We start from the raw sequence: 19,232 nt of genomic DNA on the forward strand, positions 1-19,232 counted from the left end.
CTCTGCGGATTGTAGCACAGCGATGAAAGCAAAACAGAATGAAGTGAGTTTTAATTTATACTGGTTAAATATATTTCAGCTCTAAGTATTTAATATCTAGGTGTTTTTATGGGAATGTGGATCTTTCAGATCAATCTGAGAACCAATTTTGATAGGTAAACTTAATTTTATTGTGTCATTTAGCACGGGGCGCTGGTCTTGATCTCGGGTTCGGTGGTCTTGACTACAACTCTGCCCTTTCAGTTGGATTTCTTTCTAAATAAATGTCACTAATGAAGTTCATGCTATGTTAGGACAGGAGACAAGATGTTTCCATCCCTGAAATTATGATCCATAGAATCACATATCTAAGTCTAAACTGTTACAGAGAATAAACACAATAAGAACACGTTTAATCTGTGGTAGCGTTCATTAAAATGGAACATTTCTGATGTATTAAAATTATATACGATCGGCACACTTAATGATATTAGCGATTAGGTAATGCATTCACCAAGTACTTTTACTTTTAACACTTAAGCATTTTTAAAAGCCAGTACTTTTTTCCTTTTGCTTAAGTAAAATGTTAATGTKGTACTTTGACTTTTACTTGAGTACATTTTTGACTGTGTATTTGTACTTTTACTTAAGTAAATTTTTGAGTACTTTCTCCACCACTGATTATTAGTCATTTCTATTAAACCAGTGTCAAAAGGTCTTGAAACAATATTATCGTTTATCGCAATTATTTTCTTAGACAATCGCTCAGCAAAATTTGTTATCGTGACAGGCCTATGTGCTCATAATAAATTAAAACAAATTCAATAATTTCCATTGGCATGATTTATCATTTCTCTTTATTTATCTCTCTTTTTACCAAAAACTGTATGATGAAAGCTTTCAGGTTGGTGCTTTGGTCTCAACCAAACCTTTTTTTGAAGGACAATTTTATTGACAAAGACTTCAAAATTAATTTTATTTGTCATTTTGTTTATTTATTTTAGATATTTGAAATGTCTCCCAGTTGCAGTGTTAAATGTTCATGATAATTTAAAGTTTACTGATATTTCAGATTGTGTTCTTGCATTATTATTTTACCATTAACATTTTATTACTTAAACATGGTCTCAAAACAACAATGTTATCAAAAATCAAAATTTGTTATTGTGACAGGTCTACACACATATGATATATAGTGTAGTTAGTTTATTACCATGGATGGCATAGTTACTTTGAAAGAGTAATTTCATTACTAAATGAAAAATTCATCCATCAGCTAGAAAATGTACATCTCTTTTCCCTCCATCATTTACGTTTGTGTTGCTGGTGCTACACATGAAACATATCTATCCAAGGAAAAAGAAGAAGGCAACAATATGTGTTTTCAAAAAAAAATTACAAATACGTAACTTGGATACATAACTTTAATCTGATTATTGGATTGTAAATAGTAACACGTTAGATTACTCGTTACAAGGGGTCAGATGCATTGTTGACACCATTGTTTGACATTTTTGCTCAAGCTATTTACGGATCTTTCAGGTTTCCGATACGTGTCCCCACCCCAATGATAAACTTGTTCCTACGCCCTTGACTGACGGAACAATAAAATCAATCAACTCCTCAGGCACGTGGAGGAGGGGTGAGCTCCCCATCCCCTTTTATCTCTGATGCCCCAGTGCCCTTTTTTAAAATATTTTTTTAACATTTTGTGCATCAGGAGGCCTGCTTGTGACCCTCAACAATAATATTTAGCTAAAAATAACAATTTTGCAAAAATAAACGAGTCTGCCTGCCCTCAGTGTAATAATGACTGAGGATTCTCAGTGCCTCTGCCTCCATGTTAAGACATCGGGCCCATGGTGAGGAGAGGGGGGTTTAACTGCAGCCTCTAACTATCAAATTATGTTCAAAAACATATATTTTTTTCATCATACACTTGTTTGTGGTTAAAACGGTAGATCTGCTGTTAAAGTTAGAAAAACCTTCAGAGCGACTACAGCCTCTGCTCCACCCACTGAGACGCCCACTACCCCAAAATATCAACTCTGAAAACTGTGCTTTATTTTCCTTCCACTTCATTATTCTAAATTTATGTTGCAGTGTGCAACATAAATTTGCAAACTACACATTTTGCAGTTATTTTTGCAATATATTTTGTTATTTTGCAACATGTTATTGTTGCAAAATTAACAAATTATTAGTGGAAATGTTTCCTCAGAAAAGTGTTGAATTTGTAGTTTTGAAGCAAAGATGATGAATGCTTGAATGAGGCCTGTTGCTGTAGCAATGCTCCGATCTGTGATTCTTCTCTCTCTCTCCAGCAGTTCCTCAGGACTTCAGCTACCTCCCAGAGAGCAGCATCATCAGATCCATAACCGACTTCCTCACTGAAGCTGGAAGGAAAGGTGTGTTCTCCTGAAAAGGTGTGTGTGTGTGTGTAACTATGCAGTGTGAGATCTGGGTTGTGACTGCGGCTGCAGGTCCAGAGTTTTCCCCACCTGCTCTGGTTCGTTCAGTCCTGACCTCGATGGCGTCAGTAGGAGCTGGTTTCCAGTTCCCTCCCGTTAACTGGAGCACTGTCCTGTCCCCGCTGATGAGGCTCAGCTTTGGTAACTCCCCATACCCCCCACACACACACCTCCCTCTCACATGCTCTACAGGTGACCACAAGGTGTGGTTTGACTTTCACAGGAGAAAGCGTCCAGCATCAGTGTGTAGTCCTGGCAGCGTCCCAGGCCCAGTCCTCCCAGAGTGCGTCCCTATTCCTGGGGTCCTGGCTGTCCCCGCCACTTGTCCACAGCCTCAGTGTTGGTTATTCCTGTCATTTTCATCATGGCTGCAGCAAGATACAAGCAGAGCTTTCATACGAGTTCCTCTCCCCCCCCTGCAGCATCACACCCGGGCCCACCTCTACCAGACCCTGGGTGTGTGGATGAAGCAGGTAGCGGAGGACAAGCTGGAGGTGTATGTGCAGAACCTGGGCCTGCAGCAATTCCAAAGGCGCACCCTATGTGTCCCTCTGCTACGGGGCATGGCTCAAGCCATGGCCCTCCCTAACCCCCCCAGCCACTGCTGGACCACCCTCTGCTCCGCCGTCGAGACAGCCTTCAGCCTCCTGCCCAGCCACATCCAGGTGGGGTCAGCTCTCCTTTACAGCTCCACCCTATTACAGCTTTGCCTTGGAACAGCACCTTGTTGCCATAGTTACACATTGGGACACATTCACAACTGAATAGAGGATGAACCTTCTGCTGCCTCACCAAGCAGGATGAGGACATGACTTTTTAAAGTTTAGACTTTTTATAATATCAGTAATGGTAGTGTTTTTTGTTGATATGTTCTGCTTCATACACATAGCAAACACTAACAATTATTTTAGTAATTGATTATTCTGATGATTAATCTGGTAAGGAAAACTTGCCACATTATACAGATTTTTCATTGAATTGAAAAATTCACGCATTTTTGTATACAATAGAAGTATAAGATGCTAATTTAAAAAAAATAATTATGTGATTTTTAGATAAGAAAATAAAAAGCCTAAAATGCATAAATGGCATTCCTATAGTGCAGTGTTTCTCAACCTTTTTTGGGGAGCGCCCCCCTAGCCTTCATCCAGGTCCCTCACCGCCCCCACCAAAGAATTTGCAGGCTACTTTGCACTGACCATTATTTTATTATTAATATTACTATCACTATTGTAGATGTTTTGATTTTTATGCTTGTTTCTGTATTTATCATCAAAAATAATTTCCCAGAGAACAAAAAAGTCATGGGAATAGAAATTATTTTCACAGGTGTCTACGAAAAATGCAATGAACATTCAAGTTAAAATTGGTAGGTCTAACAGCAGCCAATCAGAGTGGAAAAAATATTATTATTTTGTGCCATTTTCTAGATGTTAAATATTACACAAAATGAGCAGATAAAAGATGTACAACATGCCAGTTTAAACTTTGAACTATTTGCAAAAAGACTGAGCTCTGCAACATTAAAACATGGATAGAACTGTAACTACATTAATCATAGCTCTTCTTCTCTTCAGTGTTTGTCTCAATTCTGGTGGTGCAGCTCTGTGCTGCCTTCAGGATAATGGGACAACAGAGTATCGTCCATAAAACTTCACCCACATGGCATTTATTGTGCAAACCAGAGCTTTCAGTGGAAAAAATAAAGTTCCAGGTCATTTTAATGCAATACAAATATGAGACAGAAACATGGATTATATCTTTATATAGACCTGTCTATTGATTTATAGATTAATAGTTTTACTGGACAGAAATTACAAAGAACAAATCTGGTTCTTAAATCCTAATGAGTCAAATTGAAATTGTCATGGAGTTATTAGCCTCATGACATTAACACTGACATGAAAAATAATATTGAAGAAATAATATCAAATCTAATTAAAAACATAAATAAGTGATAAGTTCTTTACTGTTATGGTCTCTAAGATATATTTATTCTCAGTATTAGATATGGTCTCAACAAACCCATGGCACTTCAACAATATTATTTTACCTTTTATCTGGAAATAGTGTCTGTTTATTCTTGCCATTCTGTCCTCTGTATTAATTATTGCTCAAAAGGTCTTGCCATACCAGTTTATTCCTCTGTATTTACTTTAGTTTCTTAGTTTATTCTTTTCCATTTAGTTTCCTTTGATTAGTATTATCCTCTCTTGGTTTATTGCTATGTCCACTTTAGTTTCTTTCCTGTTGCTAGATTTATTTGATCATTTATCCATTATAAGATCGTCATGTGTTTCACATCATGTGTTGATTTTTTCACTGTTCAGCGTCGGATTCTCTGTTTTTATGCCATAATTCACATCTAGTTCGTCGCTCCGTTTTATGTCCCGCTTCTGCTGTTTCAGAGTTTTGCGCAATGTGCTCGTCTTTTTTTTAAGCCCCTAAGGTGCAGGGCGGTCGGGAAGCGTATCGATGGGGAAAAGGCAGACTGACATAAACCTTTTAAAACAACGGAAACAATTTCTGCATTCTGATTATTGAAATTTGAAAGTGCTGTGTTGTTCTATCACCCCTGTTTCATACCGGACCACTTACAGCACCGTGTTAACGCTATAAAATGAACGCTCTCTATTGAGGTATCACTCATGGAGGGATTTCTTGATTTCTTTATTTAAATGAGTTCGTTTTTCAGAGGGATACTGTGAGGGTATCGTGATTTTAGCTACCAGTAGCAGGAGAACGGAGCTGCGCCAATAAACTAACAGAAGCTAACAAACACTGAATAGAAGAAGAGCTGCCATCGATACAGTTGCAGCCAAGCATAATTTAATGTTACACAATACAGTTTTACCAAGTTGCTCAAAGTCTAAACTGGCATTGTTGTGCATTTAAGGTGTAAAGTTTACCTTCGACCAAACGCCCCCCAAACGCATCCCAGCGCCCCCTTTAGTAAAAATGTCCGCCAGCGCCCCCTGCCGTCCTCTGAACGCCCCCTGGGGGGCGGTACCGCCCACGTTGAGAACTGCTACTATAGTGAATTTGAAGCAGGTGAAAATAAAACTGCTACTTGAGTAGTTTTGGGTAGAACATATTTTCAAACAAAGGTGTTTTTATCTTAAATGCAAAATGGATATATTTATTTTACAGTTTTGGCTTATTTACTGTACTGAGTGTGTTGTTCTTTCAGTAAAATGCCTTTTTGAGTCTGTATTCACCAGTTAATGGTTAATTGATTAGTAAATTAGTTGACTATTATTCCAATAATCAATTCATCACAGTGAATCCATTTATTATCTGCCCTTATCAGCATATATCTAAAGCAGAAGAAAAGGGAATCATGGGTTTTTTTTTTTCAAACTAAGATGGCTGTCTTCTTAATGGTAGCAGTCAAATGCCATTTGAAAGCATGCTCATGTTTTCGAATGGTCTAGTCAAAGTGCAGAATGCTCCTTAAAGTGGAGCAGCCAAAGAAAATGAAGCAGATTAGAAGAGCTGCCAACAACTGTGTCATCCTGGACATGTTACTGTGAAACATGTTTGCTGCCCAGATATTGAGCTGTTAGCATGACATGACAGTCATGAGACTGTCATACAGCAATAGTCTTCAGTCAGAGGCCTATTGAGAAGACTGACTGCTACTGGAGATTCTTCCTGTCTGCAGGTGATATGAGTTATGACATTTAATTTCCCTTTGACTATTTTTGAATCAAATCTGCATCCTTTTGCTGCCACCTGCTGTTGTAATGAGGCAAAGGAGAAGGGATGTGAATACTTTGACAAAGCACTGAACAGAAGTCTGTCTGTGCTTTTTTGTGTCTCTGTGTTTTGGGAACAAAGTTTCTGTATAACAAAGTTAATCACTAATCAGAGAAATCAAATATCAAAACAGGAATGCTGTCCAGCTCCTGGTGTTTGTTCTTGTTTCAGGATGCTGAGGTGGACCTGTATGTCGGTGTGGCCAGGTGTCTGTCTGAGATGTCCGACACGGAGATTGACAGAATCGTTCAGGTGTCAGAGGTCAGTGTGGGGTCAGAAGTCAGTCTGGTGTCAGGAAGTGACGGCAATTGCTCTGTGAGTAAAGCTGAGCGTTTGTGTGAATCTCAGGCTCAGGTGGAAAAAGCCTGCTTCGTCCTGGCATTCCTCACTTCTCAGGGCAGACTTCCGCTGCTCAGCCTCAATGATGTCATCACCGGTGTGCTCTGTGGTTGGTCGAGCTGCAGACTGGGCTGGATCCTCTTGCAGGCCTTTTACCAGTGCCGGCTGACTGCTGGCACCAGTACAGGTCAGAGTGCAGCTCTGCTGGTAACGGCGGCTCTACTGTCTAAGTCTGCGTGTTGAGCATCCCTGCTTCTCCCTGCAGGTGTCTCCAAGCGCATGGAGTGGCTGCTGGAGCTGATGGGACACATCCGGAACATCGGCTATGGAGCGACTTCCATCAGATCTGGAGACACTAAGAAGGTAGGGTCCAGTCAGGTCCGGTCCATTCCGGCGCTGCACCTCCCCTTGCCGCACCACACATCCGGTCGGTGCTGCTTTTCCGCATGCAAGTCATATTGCTGCATGTCATTGATGACTCAGCATGTGTTGCGCAGGTCCTGTTCTCCAACTAACTCACAGGAATGACTCAACTTCTTATTAAACATAAACCAAAAACCTTTTAGAGCTTCTCTTCAGATATCAGACGCCATTTTAAAGCAAAATCTTTTAATATTCTGCAACTTAATTTACCTTGAGGCTTAAGCATGTCAATTGTTTAAACTTTTTTTTTAGATTATCGGTACAGTAGATGGGTTTCTATTAGAGATGTGCCGATCAGGTTTTTTCCTGCCGATTCCGATCACCCATGAGGGCCGATCACCGATACCGATCACATAATTATTATTTTTTTAATCATAAACACTACCGGTTACATTATGTGGAAAAAGGAACCATGAATTCACCTTAATTTAGACAAAAACTTGTTTTTTTTTGTTTTTTTAAATCAAGGTCTTTTTATTATTTTTTTACATAAATTACAAACAAAAAACTGACAAAGACACACACAACAGAAATCCTTCCCACCCCTCCCCTCCTATACCGTATCTCCTACCCCAACATGAATCCACCTTGTATTCATACATCAGTCGATACAAAGCACAGGTTTGTGTACAAAGAGGCAATATTTGACCATTACACAGTTATCTGCCGAAATTTTTTCTACGTAAGATATAAATGACTGCCAGATGTCAAAGAATTTGTTTACAGATCCCCTAAAAGTATACCTGATCCTCTCCAAAATGAATGTAAGACATAACCTCTCTTAGCCAGTGTCCATATACTGGAGAATGTGGATCCTTCCATCGAAGAAGAATGAGTCTTCTAGCTAGAAGAGAGCAGAAAGCCAACACAGTTCTCTGATGTTTGCTGAAGGAGGCCTCCGCTGGAGCCACCCCAAAGAGAGAGATGAGTGGTGATGGATGAACAGTTTGTCCAAATATTCCTGAAAAGATGTCAAAGATGCCTTGCCAGTATCCATGTAACTTTGGACACGACCAGAATGTGTGTAAAAGTGTGGCTGGAGATTGTTTACAACGATCACACGTCAGATCCAAGTTCCTTTTGAGTTTGCACAATCTGTCCTTAGACCAGTGTAGACGATGTACTACCTTGAATTGAACTATAACATGTCTCAGACATATTGAGGACGAATAGATATTTTGAATAATTTTTTGCCAAACTGTCTGATATGGATTCCTCCAAGTCCAACTCCCACCTGCCCCTCAAAGAATCTAAATTGGTGTCATTAAATGAACTGAGTAACGAATAAACTTTACTCATAGAACGTTTTGTTACAGACTTGCACATCAAGATCTCATCTACAAGAGDAGTTGGGGGACGTAGAGGAAAACACCCAGAGCTTGACATTACAAAATGTCTCAGTTGTAAATACCTGAAAAACTGTGACTTGTGGATGTCAAATTTCTGTGTTAGCTGTTCGAATGAGGCAAACTTATTGTCTATATAAAGATCATTTAGAGAAGTTATTCCCTTTAAACTCCAAGCATTGAAAGCAGAGTCCATTAGTGAAGGAGCAAACATGTGATTATTTGATACTGGAGCAGATAGTAATAATTCCGTACTTTTAAACAACCTCCTACACTGATTCCAGATTTTTATTGTGTGAGTCACCACCGGATTAGAAGTATAAATTGAGATTGGTTGATTAAACGGTAACTGGGAGCAAAGTATAGCAGAGAGAGAGCTAGCCGTAACTAAAGTCACCCAAGTAGGAGCAGGATTGTCCTCTCTCAACCAGTACAATAAGGCTCTAATGTTAGCTGCCCAGTAGTAATATAAGAAGTTGGGAAGTGACAAGCCACCAAGACCATGGGGTGTAGCTGTAGCATCTTACTGCCCATCCGTGGGTGCTTTTTATTCCAAATAAATGACGACAACTCACTATTTAAATTTGTAAAGAAAGTCCTGGTGAGGAACACCGGCATGCTCTGAAATAGATAAAGTAATTTGGGCAGTATTACCATTTTGATCACATTGATTCTACCCCCCAGAGATAGAGGCAGGGATGCCCATGTAGCGATGTCCTTCCTAAGGTTCACCAGGAGAGGCAGATAATTTGCTGTATAGAGATCTTTGTGATTGTGAGTAATCCAAATACAGAGGTATTTAAATTTGGCAGGGCTAATTTTGAAAGGAGCTGGACCCATATGCTGCTCTTCCATTGGGGTCACAGGCATCAATTCACTTTTTTGAAGGTTAACCTTATAGCCAGATATGTTTCCAAACTTTTGAAGTAAAATAAGTAACTCAGGAATACTAGATAAGGGATCTGAAATGAAAAAAGTGTATCATCAGCATATAAGGAAACTTTATGTTCAGTGCCAAACCGATTGATTCCTTTAATTTTGCAAAGCCACTGCAAGTGGTTCAATCGCGATTGCAAATAAGAGTGGCGAGAGTGGACACCCCTGCCTCGTACCACGCTTTAGTTCAAAATAACTGGATAGATTACTGTTAGTGCGTACTGTAGCCATTGGCAAGGTATAAATCGGCTTCACCCATGAAACAAATTTAGGACCGAAATTAAACATCTCCAAGGTCTTAAAGAGATAGTTCCACTCCACCCGGTCAAACGCTTTCTCAGCGTCCAGAGRGATTAAAATTTCATTACAATTATGATCGGGTGGAGCAGAAGTATACAACACATTAAACAGCCGCCTGATATTAAAGAAGGATTGMCGATTTTTAATAAAACCAGTCTGGTCAGGTGAAACAATTGTGGGGATAATCTGTTCGACTCGTTTTGCCAACATCTTTGTAAGAATTTTTACATCAGTGTTTAAAAGCGATATTGGGCGATATGAACTGCAGCTCAAGGGATCTTTATCCTTCTTCAAAAGCAACAAAATTACAGCCTGACGCATAGACAGCGGCAATAATTGTGTGGCCAAGGATTCCTCAAAAACTAATAACAGGGGAGAAAGTAAATCCGAAAATTTCTTAAAGAATTCTGCCGGGAAACCATCTCGTCCTGGAGATTTTCCATTTTGCATGTTATTAATTGCAGAGTTTATCTCAGCTGAAGAAAAATCTCTTTCCAACTCTTTTAATTAGGTCAGAACTTAGTGAAGGGATTTTAATATCTTTAAAAAAGTCATCCAGTTCAGTTGGGTTAAGTGAGGCTTCAGAAGTATACAGAGATTGGTAAAATTTGCTGAAACATAGACTAATTCCTGCATTCTCACAACATTTTACACCATGCTCATCATTTATTGCTGAGATATCCTGTTTAGCTGAGCGCTGCCGTAGCTGCTGTGCAAGAAGGCGYCCAGCCCTCTCACCATGCTCATAGTAGCCATACCTAGATTTGGATATTAAATATTCGGCCTGTAGGGTAGATAAGATGTTAAACTCTGTTTGGAGTAATATACGTTTCTTAAGTGAATCATGTGTAAAAGTATGGCAACATTCCCTGTCCAATTGTAGAATCTGATATGTTAGCAATTTTAGCCGTTCGATGCCTTTCTTCTTTTTATTTGCACAGTAAGAAATGATTTGACCTCTCAGGTAAGCCTTTAATGACTCCCAAACAGTGCTGAGTGGCATCCCAGGAGTCCGATTAACATCAATAAAAAACTTAATTTCGGAAGCAAGCATATCGACAAAGTCTTCGTCAGATAAAAGTATGGGATTAAGTCGCCAAGGACGATAGACCAATTGCGTAACAGGAACATTCAGTTTCATTATAAGCGGACTATGGTCAGAAATGACTATCGCTCCATAATCACATTCTCTCACTAAAGGTAGAATCCGTTTATCGAGGAGAAAATAGTCAATCCGCGAATAACTCTTATGAACATGGGAGAAGAACGAATACCGTCTTATGGTCGGATTTCGAAAACGCCACACATCAACCACTCCGTAAGTGTTAAGAAATGAATTAATTGACTGGGCAGATTTAGAGAGAGAGGTCCTTCCCACTGTACTAYGATCAAGAGAGGATAGCACACAGTTCACATCTCCCCCAATTATGAGATTATGTGTTGAAATATTAGGTAAATTTGAAAAAAGCGTATTAAAAAATGTTTGATCATCCCAATTAGGAGCATATACAGAGACTAAAATAACTGGAAGTGCATACAGTTTTCCCACCACTATTACATAGCGTCCAGCAACGTCCGTTTTAACACTGGATGCCGTGAATTGCACCTGTTTACCAACCAAGATGGCTACCCCTCTTGATTTAGATTGGAAGTTAGACTGCAACACCTGACCAGACCATCGCCTGCTTAGATTTACACTGTCTGCTTTATGCAAATGGGTCTCCTGCAAGAAAGTAATATTAGCATTAAGCTGTCTTAAATGTGTCATAACTTTCCTAAATTTCACTGGACCATTAAGGGATTTCACATTCCAACTCACACAGTTAACTGGGTGACTGTTGRTGAACCTRTTAGTATTAGGACTGCTCATGTAAGGTCAATTRGACTGTAGTACAGTATCCACAAACCATCACAAAAAGATAACCTGACAAAAGACATTCTCAAAACAGATAGATCCGGTATAGTCCCACCCCTCTCCTGGATAAAGACGGAGAACCCACCAAACCAAAAAATCCACAMATTTGTGCTTATACTGGGGAACTTAACTCCCTGCCTGGGCTCCCGCCATAGCTAAATAACGGTAACCAAARTAAAAAAGGTTTCCTTACTTTAAAGYATTATTGCTGTTTATGCTCCTTGCTGCATTAATAAAATGAATATATCACTAACCAAGATCTGGACACTCCCCCTACAAACTCTCATACATAGAACAAAAAAGAAGAATGTTGTCCCTCGGAATAAAGTCTAAAATTAAATCAAGATATAGCGCGGGACCTAATGTTAAGAGGTTCCGTACAACCTGACGAGCATAATGGCTCAATGGGGATTGGACCTGCGGTTAACACCGGTCCTCGCTGGGCAAAACTGAGAAGATTTTCTTTTTAACGTAATCCATTGCTTTATTGGCATCCAGGAACTCCTCAGCCGCTGTATTATCAGATGTGATGATGATCGGTGCCTCTTTAAAGCGAAGAGGGCCACGGCTCCGGGCCCGACGTAATATTTCCACACATTCTTGATAGTAGTGCAGCTTAGCGACAATAACCCGCGGCTTATCGCCTGACCTGCTCCCATCTCCAGTGCGATGGGCTCGGTCGATCAGTGGCGCTTTATCCATCTGTAGCACCTCCGCTAGCAGCTTAGTCACTGCTGCAGTGGAGCTGGATTCTGGCGTCTCGGGAACCCCAATGATCCGCACGTTGCACCTTCTCATGCGCCCTTCCGCATCGTCACACTTCTTTTTGAGCCCATCAACTTCTTCTTTCAGTTCCATCACGGTGGTGCATAGAGTAACAACCTCATCGGACCATGTTGACAAGCCGTCTTCTACCTCTTTGACGCTCTGTTTCACGTGGTCCAGGTCGGCACGAAGTAGTATTGTGCCGTTAGCCACTTCCGCTCTCACCGCTTGTAGCTCTCCTTTAATAAAAGTGAATTCTTCAGCCTAAGCCTCTTTTATTTCGGATTTAATCACAGCTGAAATACCGGTTTTTATAGCGGCAACTATGTCAGACTTGAAGGAGAGTGCGTCCGCCTCGCCGCGGGAGGGAGAAGGAGGTGCTGAGCTTCCGGCTTTAGCTGTAGTCTGCTCCGAGGCGGTATCGGACCTAGCAGCCGCAGAGCTAAAATGTTTTCCTTTCCTCAAGTTTGTCGCCATTTTTCTACTCTTCCAGGCAAGAATTACTCAGGGGTCGAGTCCGAACAGACCAAATGCTCCGGACAGCAAGGACATTTAGCAAAGAACCATAAACAGAAGAAGTTTGAGTGGGAGCCCACGCGAAGCACGCCATCGAGCGCCCCCGACAAAAACTTGTTTTTAATAACTTTTTCCAAGAAAAACACAAAACAGGCATTGTGCAAATTGTACTGCTATCGGTAATACCATCTTTAACAGACTGAAAACATATGAAGGCTCTGAAGAGGCTAAGTAATGCAAAATGTCAAAATAAAACCTCTCAAGATTGCAAAAAAAATAAAGTTTAAAACTTAACATTCAAAGGCAAATACAGGATCCATTACAAKAAACAATCCTGAGTTACTGCATGAAAACTTCCTGATAGCATGGTGGCTAGCTGATTACTGCTAGTTCTGATTGGCTGTTTCTGACTGAGCGGAGTAATTATGCAGAACAGAGAGGAGGCAGAGGAGATGGATTATTTTTTCAGAGATTATTTGTCTCATGTTAGAACAGCGAAAGTGTTAATACGTGTGTAAAATTTATGTTTTTTAAGTTAGATGCTGCAGCTTTAAGCAGAGGTTCGGTGTGAGAGTCACTACCAGGTGGAGCAGAAGCGGCGCACCGTCTGTGAAATATTACTACCTGTAGCGCGTAGCAGCGGTTCAACAGCGAGAACAGAACCAGCGTCATACATCGCAGCTCGAAGACTTAAATAATTTTGCTTATTATTTGTTTAGCTTTCTGACCGTTATGCTAATCCGGGTGAGTGTTTGTAGCTGTGCGCTGCTTTACCTGCTATCTGATCGCTCCATATGTCTTTTTTTAACTGCAGTGAGCCTTGATGTAGCCAAACTCCGTCAAGTATGGCATGGCATTGTTTTTATGCCGTATTAGATTCGTCGTGTTGATGCATTTTGACCTGCTTCACCCCACATGCTTCAATTTTCCGCCCCAACACGCAAAGGTCCCCAATTACTCAGTGCGTTATAGTTACACACAGGGGTGAAAGTAAGGGGGTACGGCAGGGTACTGCGTACCCCTAAAACAGTGGTCCCCAAACTTTTTCATGTGAGGGCCTCATAACTTTTCCCTTCTCTGGTGGGGGGCCGGAGTCAGTTTGTAACAGAAAAAGTGTGACGATTGCAGGAGTGCCTAAATATAAAAATATATTGTTTTCCAGAAAGCACAATCAAATAACCCTCTCTGGGTTCTTCACAGAAGAAATCAAGGAAGGATTATAGTCCGTACTTTCCTAACTATGAGCCGCACCGGACCATAAGCCACAACCCCAAAGTTTTTTTTTTTAAACCAGTAAACATACACATATAAGCCGCAGATATCTCCAGGTTTTCCACAACGATGCAGCAGCAGCAGAGGGGGGTGGACATCCAAAATCTGAGTTATAACAGGTCAATTGAATATCACATTTATTACGGTTGAAAAAGAAAATGTTGCCAAGTTTAGATTTAACTGAACTGATTACGGTAGTTTCCGTACGGTAACTGTAACAGAAAAGTGCTGATCCTTCGTGTTGCTACTAGCATGTGCTAAATGAAAATGGGCACCTTCTTCTTCTTTAGATTTCAACAGCAGCTTACATTCATTATTGTTGCACTACTGCCATCTACTGGATCCTAATATCTATACCTCAAATTCTCATAATGATCCCAGTATTATTTAAAAAACTGTTAAATAGCATTTCCCTTCAATGCTATTTAACTGTTCAACAACATTCTCAAATTTCAATACCCTATTAAAACCTAATTCCGTTTTAATGAGCGCTTTCTTTTATTTTCAATGATTCACTTTGTAATGGTCTCGCTATGGTGTCTTAGCGAGACCATTGGTGGTGAGAGTAAAACAGGTGCGAGTGGTTTAGAGTTGATCACCTGTTCAGGTTGTTTTATCTTTGTCTTGGTGCATCACAGCCGCTGTAGTTTCTTAACGTTCAATAAACGACAAACTTGGACTAATTATCTCGTTAGTCTGTTAGTATACATTATTCACAACAAACATAAAACGGTAAATAAGTTTAATTAAGTATTTAACAAACAAATGGCTTCTACCGCGATAATTGTGTGAAATTAAATGAATTGTCTAATATATAAAAAATAGTTTGGTTCTGTCGGACTCAGAGTCTGAGAGGCTTTTCCTTTATCAAACTTTTTTTTTTTGGCTCTTATTTAGTGGAAATATCGATGTTGATGAGATTTTCTCCAAAATAATAACCTTTTTCAACCTTTATAGCTCCACTGTTGAAAACGAGGATCTAACATTCACAAATGGCAGTGAAATAAAATCCAGTCCAACATCTGGACTTTTTTACACTTATGTTGTTCAGTATATTTTGTATGATGAGTGACTGATTTACAATTATATGTTAAGCATAATTTACATGATTATTATTATTAATTGAATTGAACATGATAGTATATAATTACAAAGGTGAAGTGAAATTTATTTGAATAGAGGAAGTTTTTTATTTTGAAGAATGCTTAACAGGATCTGGTTCTGTTTTGTCACTATCTTGCTTTTGTTGACATTTGGGTTGCTAGGTTACGAACAGCTGTTGCCGTTATCAGCTGTCKYCGTTTTCCTSTTCAATAAAAACTGAACAGAAAGGTTCAGTAAAAGACATACGAGCCTCCGTCTTGTTTGAAGAAACCTTCACTCCGTAACAGAGGTGATTCCTCTGGAACCTTTTGGAGGAAAAATATCCCAACTTCAGAAGATGAGCTTTAACCTAACAGAGCTCTGTGGTTTCTCCTGTCAGTATGAGATTCAGGATGAGGAGGCGTCATGTTAGGAAGAGAAGTGGAAGCTGCAGGATCTTCAGAACAAACAGGTCAAGATGCTAGGCTACTGATTATCCCTCTGTCTGGACACAGGATCAATAGAACCAGTTTAAAAGCTAAAATGAATGGTTATATGTCAGACATGGAAAACTTGGGATGCACTCCATGCCATGATGTTCAGAATTTAGGTCTCATGGCATCTCAAGGTGTCAACATTGCAGCCAGTGGGCTGAGGGAGGAAATACAGCTTTATTTTGTAGCAATTTTTTTTTTTTTTTTTTTGGTCAGTACCCCAAGAATTTACAACTACTTTCAACCCTGGTTACACATCGCTTAGTATTTGTTGCTGCACGTTTGCGCAGTGTGAAGGAAAGAGGAGACCAGCTGCACAGGCAAGCTGCGAAATGAGATGCAGGTGATCGGTTTGTGTGATCGGCAACAAGAGACCGTGATCAGCAATCACCAATCATACACTTTTTCACGGAAATCGGCCAATTATGATCGGTGGCTGATCGATCGGCACACCTCTAGTTTCTATGGTTTTTAATTTTCAAATTCTGTGGTCCCTTTTGTTGCATGGTGACCAGAATAGGACATCCACATACTTGCCTACTGTTTTCCACTGAGTGTTGTTATACCCACCAAGATTTGATATAAAGAAGGGAGAAAGTTGTGCAAAATCAGTAGAGGCAGTATTGACTCAGGAGACTGGATTATGATGCATGCCACACATTTCAGATTTATATTTGTTAAATATATTCAAATTATTAATGATTACTATTTTGTGAAAATGTATAGTGTGGATGGTATTTTAGTGGCTAAAAACATGTGGCTACTGTTTGGCTGTTTATCTGCAGGCCACCGACTTCTTGTTCCAGCTCTTTGCTGCTGCTGTCATCTCCTGGGGTGACCACTTCATGCCCCTTCTCTTTGGCATCAGGCCCCAATGGTTCCCATGGCAACCAGACTCCAAGCCTCCAGCGCTAGAGCATGGTTTGTATGGGTCACTTACACTCAGCGAGCTTGCTCTGCCACAGTGCATGCTGGGAGTGTCACACAGCCTGCCGCTGCTGCTAGGCAAAGAGCCATGGAGCAGCCAGACACACAAGGTGAGAGGTGAAAGGCTAGGTGACTTACTGCTGGCTTTAAGGTTATAGGTCCAACATGACAACCATGTGTGTGTGTTTCAGTTTATCGACTGGCTCCTCAGCATAACAGAAGGTCCTGAAGAGAATCTGTCAGCCATCACCATCAGCACAGCCAGAGGTGCAGCATGTTTCATTTCTTCATCTGTTTACGGCTCAGGTCTTTCTGCAGCTGCTTCTGTACAGTTAATCCGTTTATTCTCCCTGATGCACTCACATTTGTTCCTAAAAGTGAGTGAAAGTAAACAGACATAACCCAAACAGAAGAGTCATTCTAAAAGAAAAGGCTTTGAGTTGCAAACAAATTATTTTTAAATTTAGAAATACTAAATGTGTAAGTTTATACTCTATTGGACTTTTCCTTTTTAAATTACACAATGTTAGAAAATCTTGTGATGACGATAATATAGGTTAAGATTCCGATGATCAGATCAGGTGTGATATCTGCTTGGTCTCTTCCTTTCTTTTTCTAATGTGAACTTCCTACTCTATCACTTCCAGCTCTTGGTGTCAATATAGTTATTTTTACTGGTAGTCAGCTTTAATGTTTATATAACATATAAACATACCTTGCCCTTCTTTAGAGGTTGAAAAGAAGTCCTTATGACTAATCTTCAGTATTCATTACACTGTTTTACTTAATTGGCCTTTTCTGCTGMCACTGGGGTATATGCCACGAGAGGTGGTGACGTATTTCCGTTTGAATTTATGCCACATAGATTGGCTCCGGGTCCTGCTTGCTCCCATTGTTTTTACCCAAAGCTGCAAGATCTGTACCATGAAAAAGACGCAAAACTTAAAATATCTGTGAGCTACTGGTACAACAATCGARTTTTKTGGTGTGCTGTTGTGTCCAGTAATTAGCCGGTACCATCCAGTGCTTAGTTTTTTCATTTTCCTGCTGATATCAAGGCGACAGCGGACTGTAGCCAAAACTTAGCCACTACAGCTAACACCCGGTTTGTAGCTGCTTGCYATTTCAAAGCTTGAGGATATTGAAGATCCAGCGTCAGAAATGGGAAGAGGGGGGTTAAAAGGGAGCTGTACGTGGTTCGTTCACTGGAATAATTTGTTGGAGGAAAATAATGCAGGAGGAAATCCACTGCAACGGGAACAGGCTGAGAACAGAGGCAGCGATTCGGCACAAGGTAAGTCAATACGTGTGTTGATGTTTGCGTTTGTGTTATACAGAGTATGAAATTATTTTTAGGCAACTCCTTAGCTTTTTTTTATTTTGTTGTTAAATGTATTATATAAAATAAATTTAACATGCAGTAGTAGCGAAACCAAGCACGGTAATTTAAGAACAGCCGAGGGCAGCAACGCTCTAGTCAGTCAGATTAAGGTCCAAAACCTTCGCTTTACAGCCGTTTAAGTGGCACCGACTCATATAAAAAACCCACAGAACAAATGGTACAAATCACGTATTTCCCGAATCCGGAAAATATGACTTTGCTGTTTCAATCCATGTTGGAGTGAATTTTTCCACTTGGCTGCTATAATTTATTCTTGCCTTACACAACGTAATTTCTCTTTTTTCCCCCCTCTGAGATCCTGCTTAGAAAATGAGGTTATGACTGCATTTTGTTTTTAAAATGGTAAATTTAGGTTTGCCTTGACTTTTATAAACTGATGCCTCTTATATGCATCATTTTTTGTATTACTGTTGGTACAGATATTAGGCGAACACTGTGCTTTGCCTGCTAGTAGTTTAAATTAATTTCAGCTGCACACTTTCAAAAGAGTATTCAAGTTCACTCTTAATACTACTTCAGTGTTGTTACAACTCTGAAACATTTGTTTTGCAGTTTCTTTGTGACACCAGAACTATTTCACTTACACATTTAATTTCCTGAGATATTGTCAATTTATTTTCAAGCAAAACTCTCAAAAAGAGCTGAGGATTTATTAGTTTTGATTACGTTGTGCAGCTAAATATGGACACTTATTATTTTTTTTAATTTTTCAGGTTTGCATCACAACACCTCATGATGTGTTTCTGAGCTATGATTGAGCCTCTGTGCCAATTACCTTTCCACTGGATCCAAGCACCTGGACCAGCTGACGGCGTCCATCTGACGGTCTGCCGGATCATCACAACGTGGGCTAACTTTTTATTTACTTGGTTAAACTATGATCTGGAAACCGGAGCACCAGATATGCAAAAATCTACCTCCAGACTTTGTTGGTTACCCTGACACTGCAGTCATCCTGGACGGTGCTGAGCCTGTCTTCCTCTCCTCCAGAGTGACGAGTTTTCATCACCAGTAAAGACAAACAAGTCTGATGTCTGATTAGCTGCTAGGAAGTATATTATATATTCACTGTTCATTTTGCTATCCTGTTTGTACCTACAATAAAATTTAATCTCATTTGTAATACTCTACATTTCACAAACGTTTTTCCCTTTTCTCAGTGTTTACGTTATATCAAGTATTTGCATGTAGATCAGGAATTCAAGTGAGATGTTAAAATGCAACACATTTAGGTTATACCAGCAAAGAAATGTGAATATTAAGTAATATGTTTAGTCATATAATTTAATATGCTGAATAAGGCTG

At 39.9% G+C, this 19,232-nt stretch overlaps 1 protein-coding gene across 2 annotated transcripts in view; it reads left to right on the plus strand.

The window, feature by feature from the left end:
• Positions 1–19,232, plus strand: part of focad (focadhesin) — an 87,259-nt gene that overhangs the window by 65,850 nt on the left and 2,177 nt on the right. The window contains exons 35-43 of one of the 2 annotated variants that reach the window (XM_008434901.2): positions 2,304–2,387; positions 2,463–2,591; positions 2,674–2,789; positions 2,873–3,115; positions 6,381–6,470; positions 6,558–6,735; positions 6,814–6,911; positions 16,384–16,635; positions 16,717–16,792. In XM_008434901.2, the coding sequence (XP_008433123.1) occupies positions 2,304–2,387; positions 2,463–2,591; positions 2,674–2,789; positions 2,873–3,115; positions 6,381–6,470; positions 6,558–6,735; positions 6,814–6,911; positions 16,384–16,635; positions 16,717–16,792 (1,266 nt within the window). The remainder of the gene's footprint in view (positions 1–2,303; positions 2,388–2,462; positions 2,592–2,673; positions 2,790–2,872; positions 3,116–6,380; positions 6,471–6,557; positions 6,736–6,813; positions 6,912–16,383; positions 16,636–16,716; positions 16,793–19,232) is intronic. The other variant, XM_008434902.2, reaches the window with a different exon arrangement.

This window comes from Poecilia reticulata, linkage group LG18, assembly GCF_000633615.1.
Source record: "Poecilia reticulata strain Guanapo linkage group LG18, Guppy_female_1.0+MT, whole genome shotgun sequence".
Lineage (NCBI taxonomy): Eukaryota > Metazoa > Chordata > Actinopteri > Cyprinodontiformes > Poeciliidae > Poecilia > Poecilia reticulata.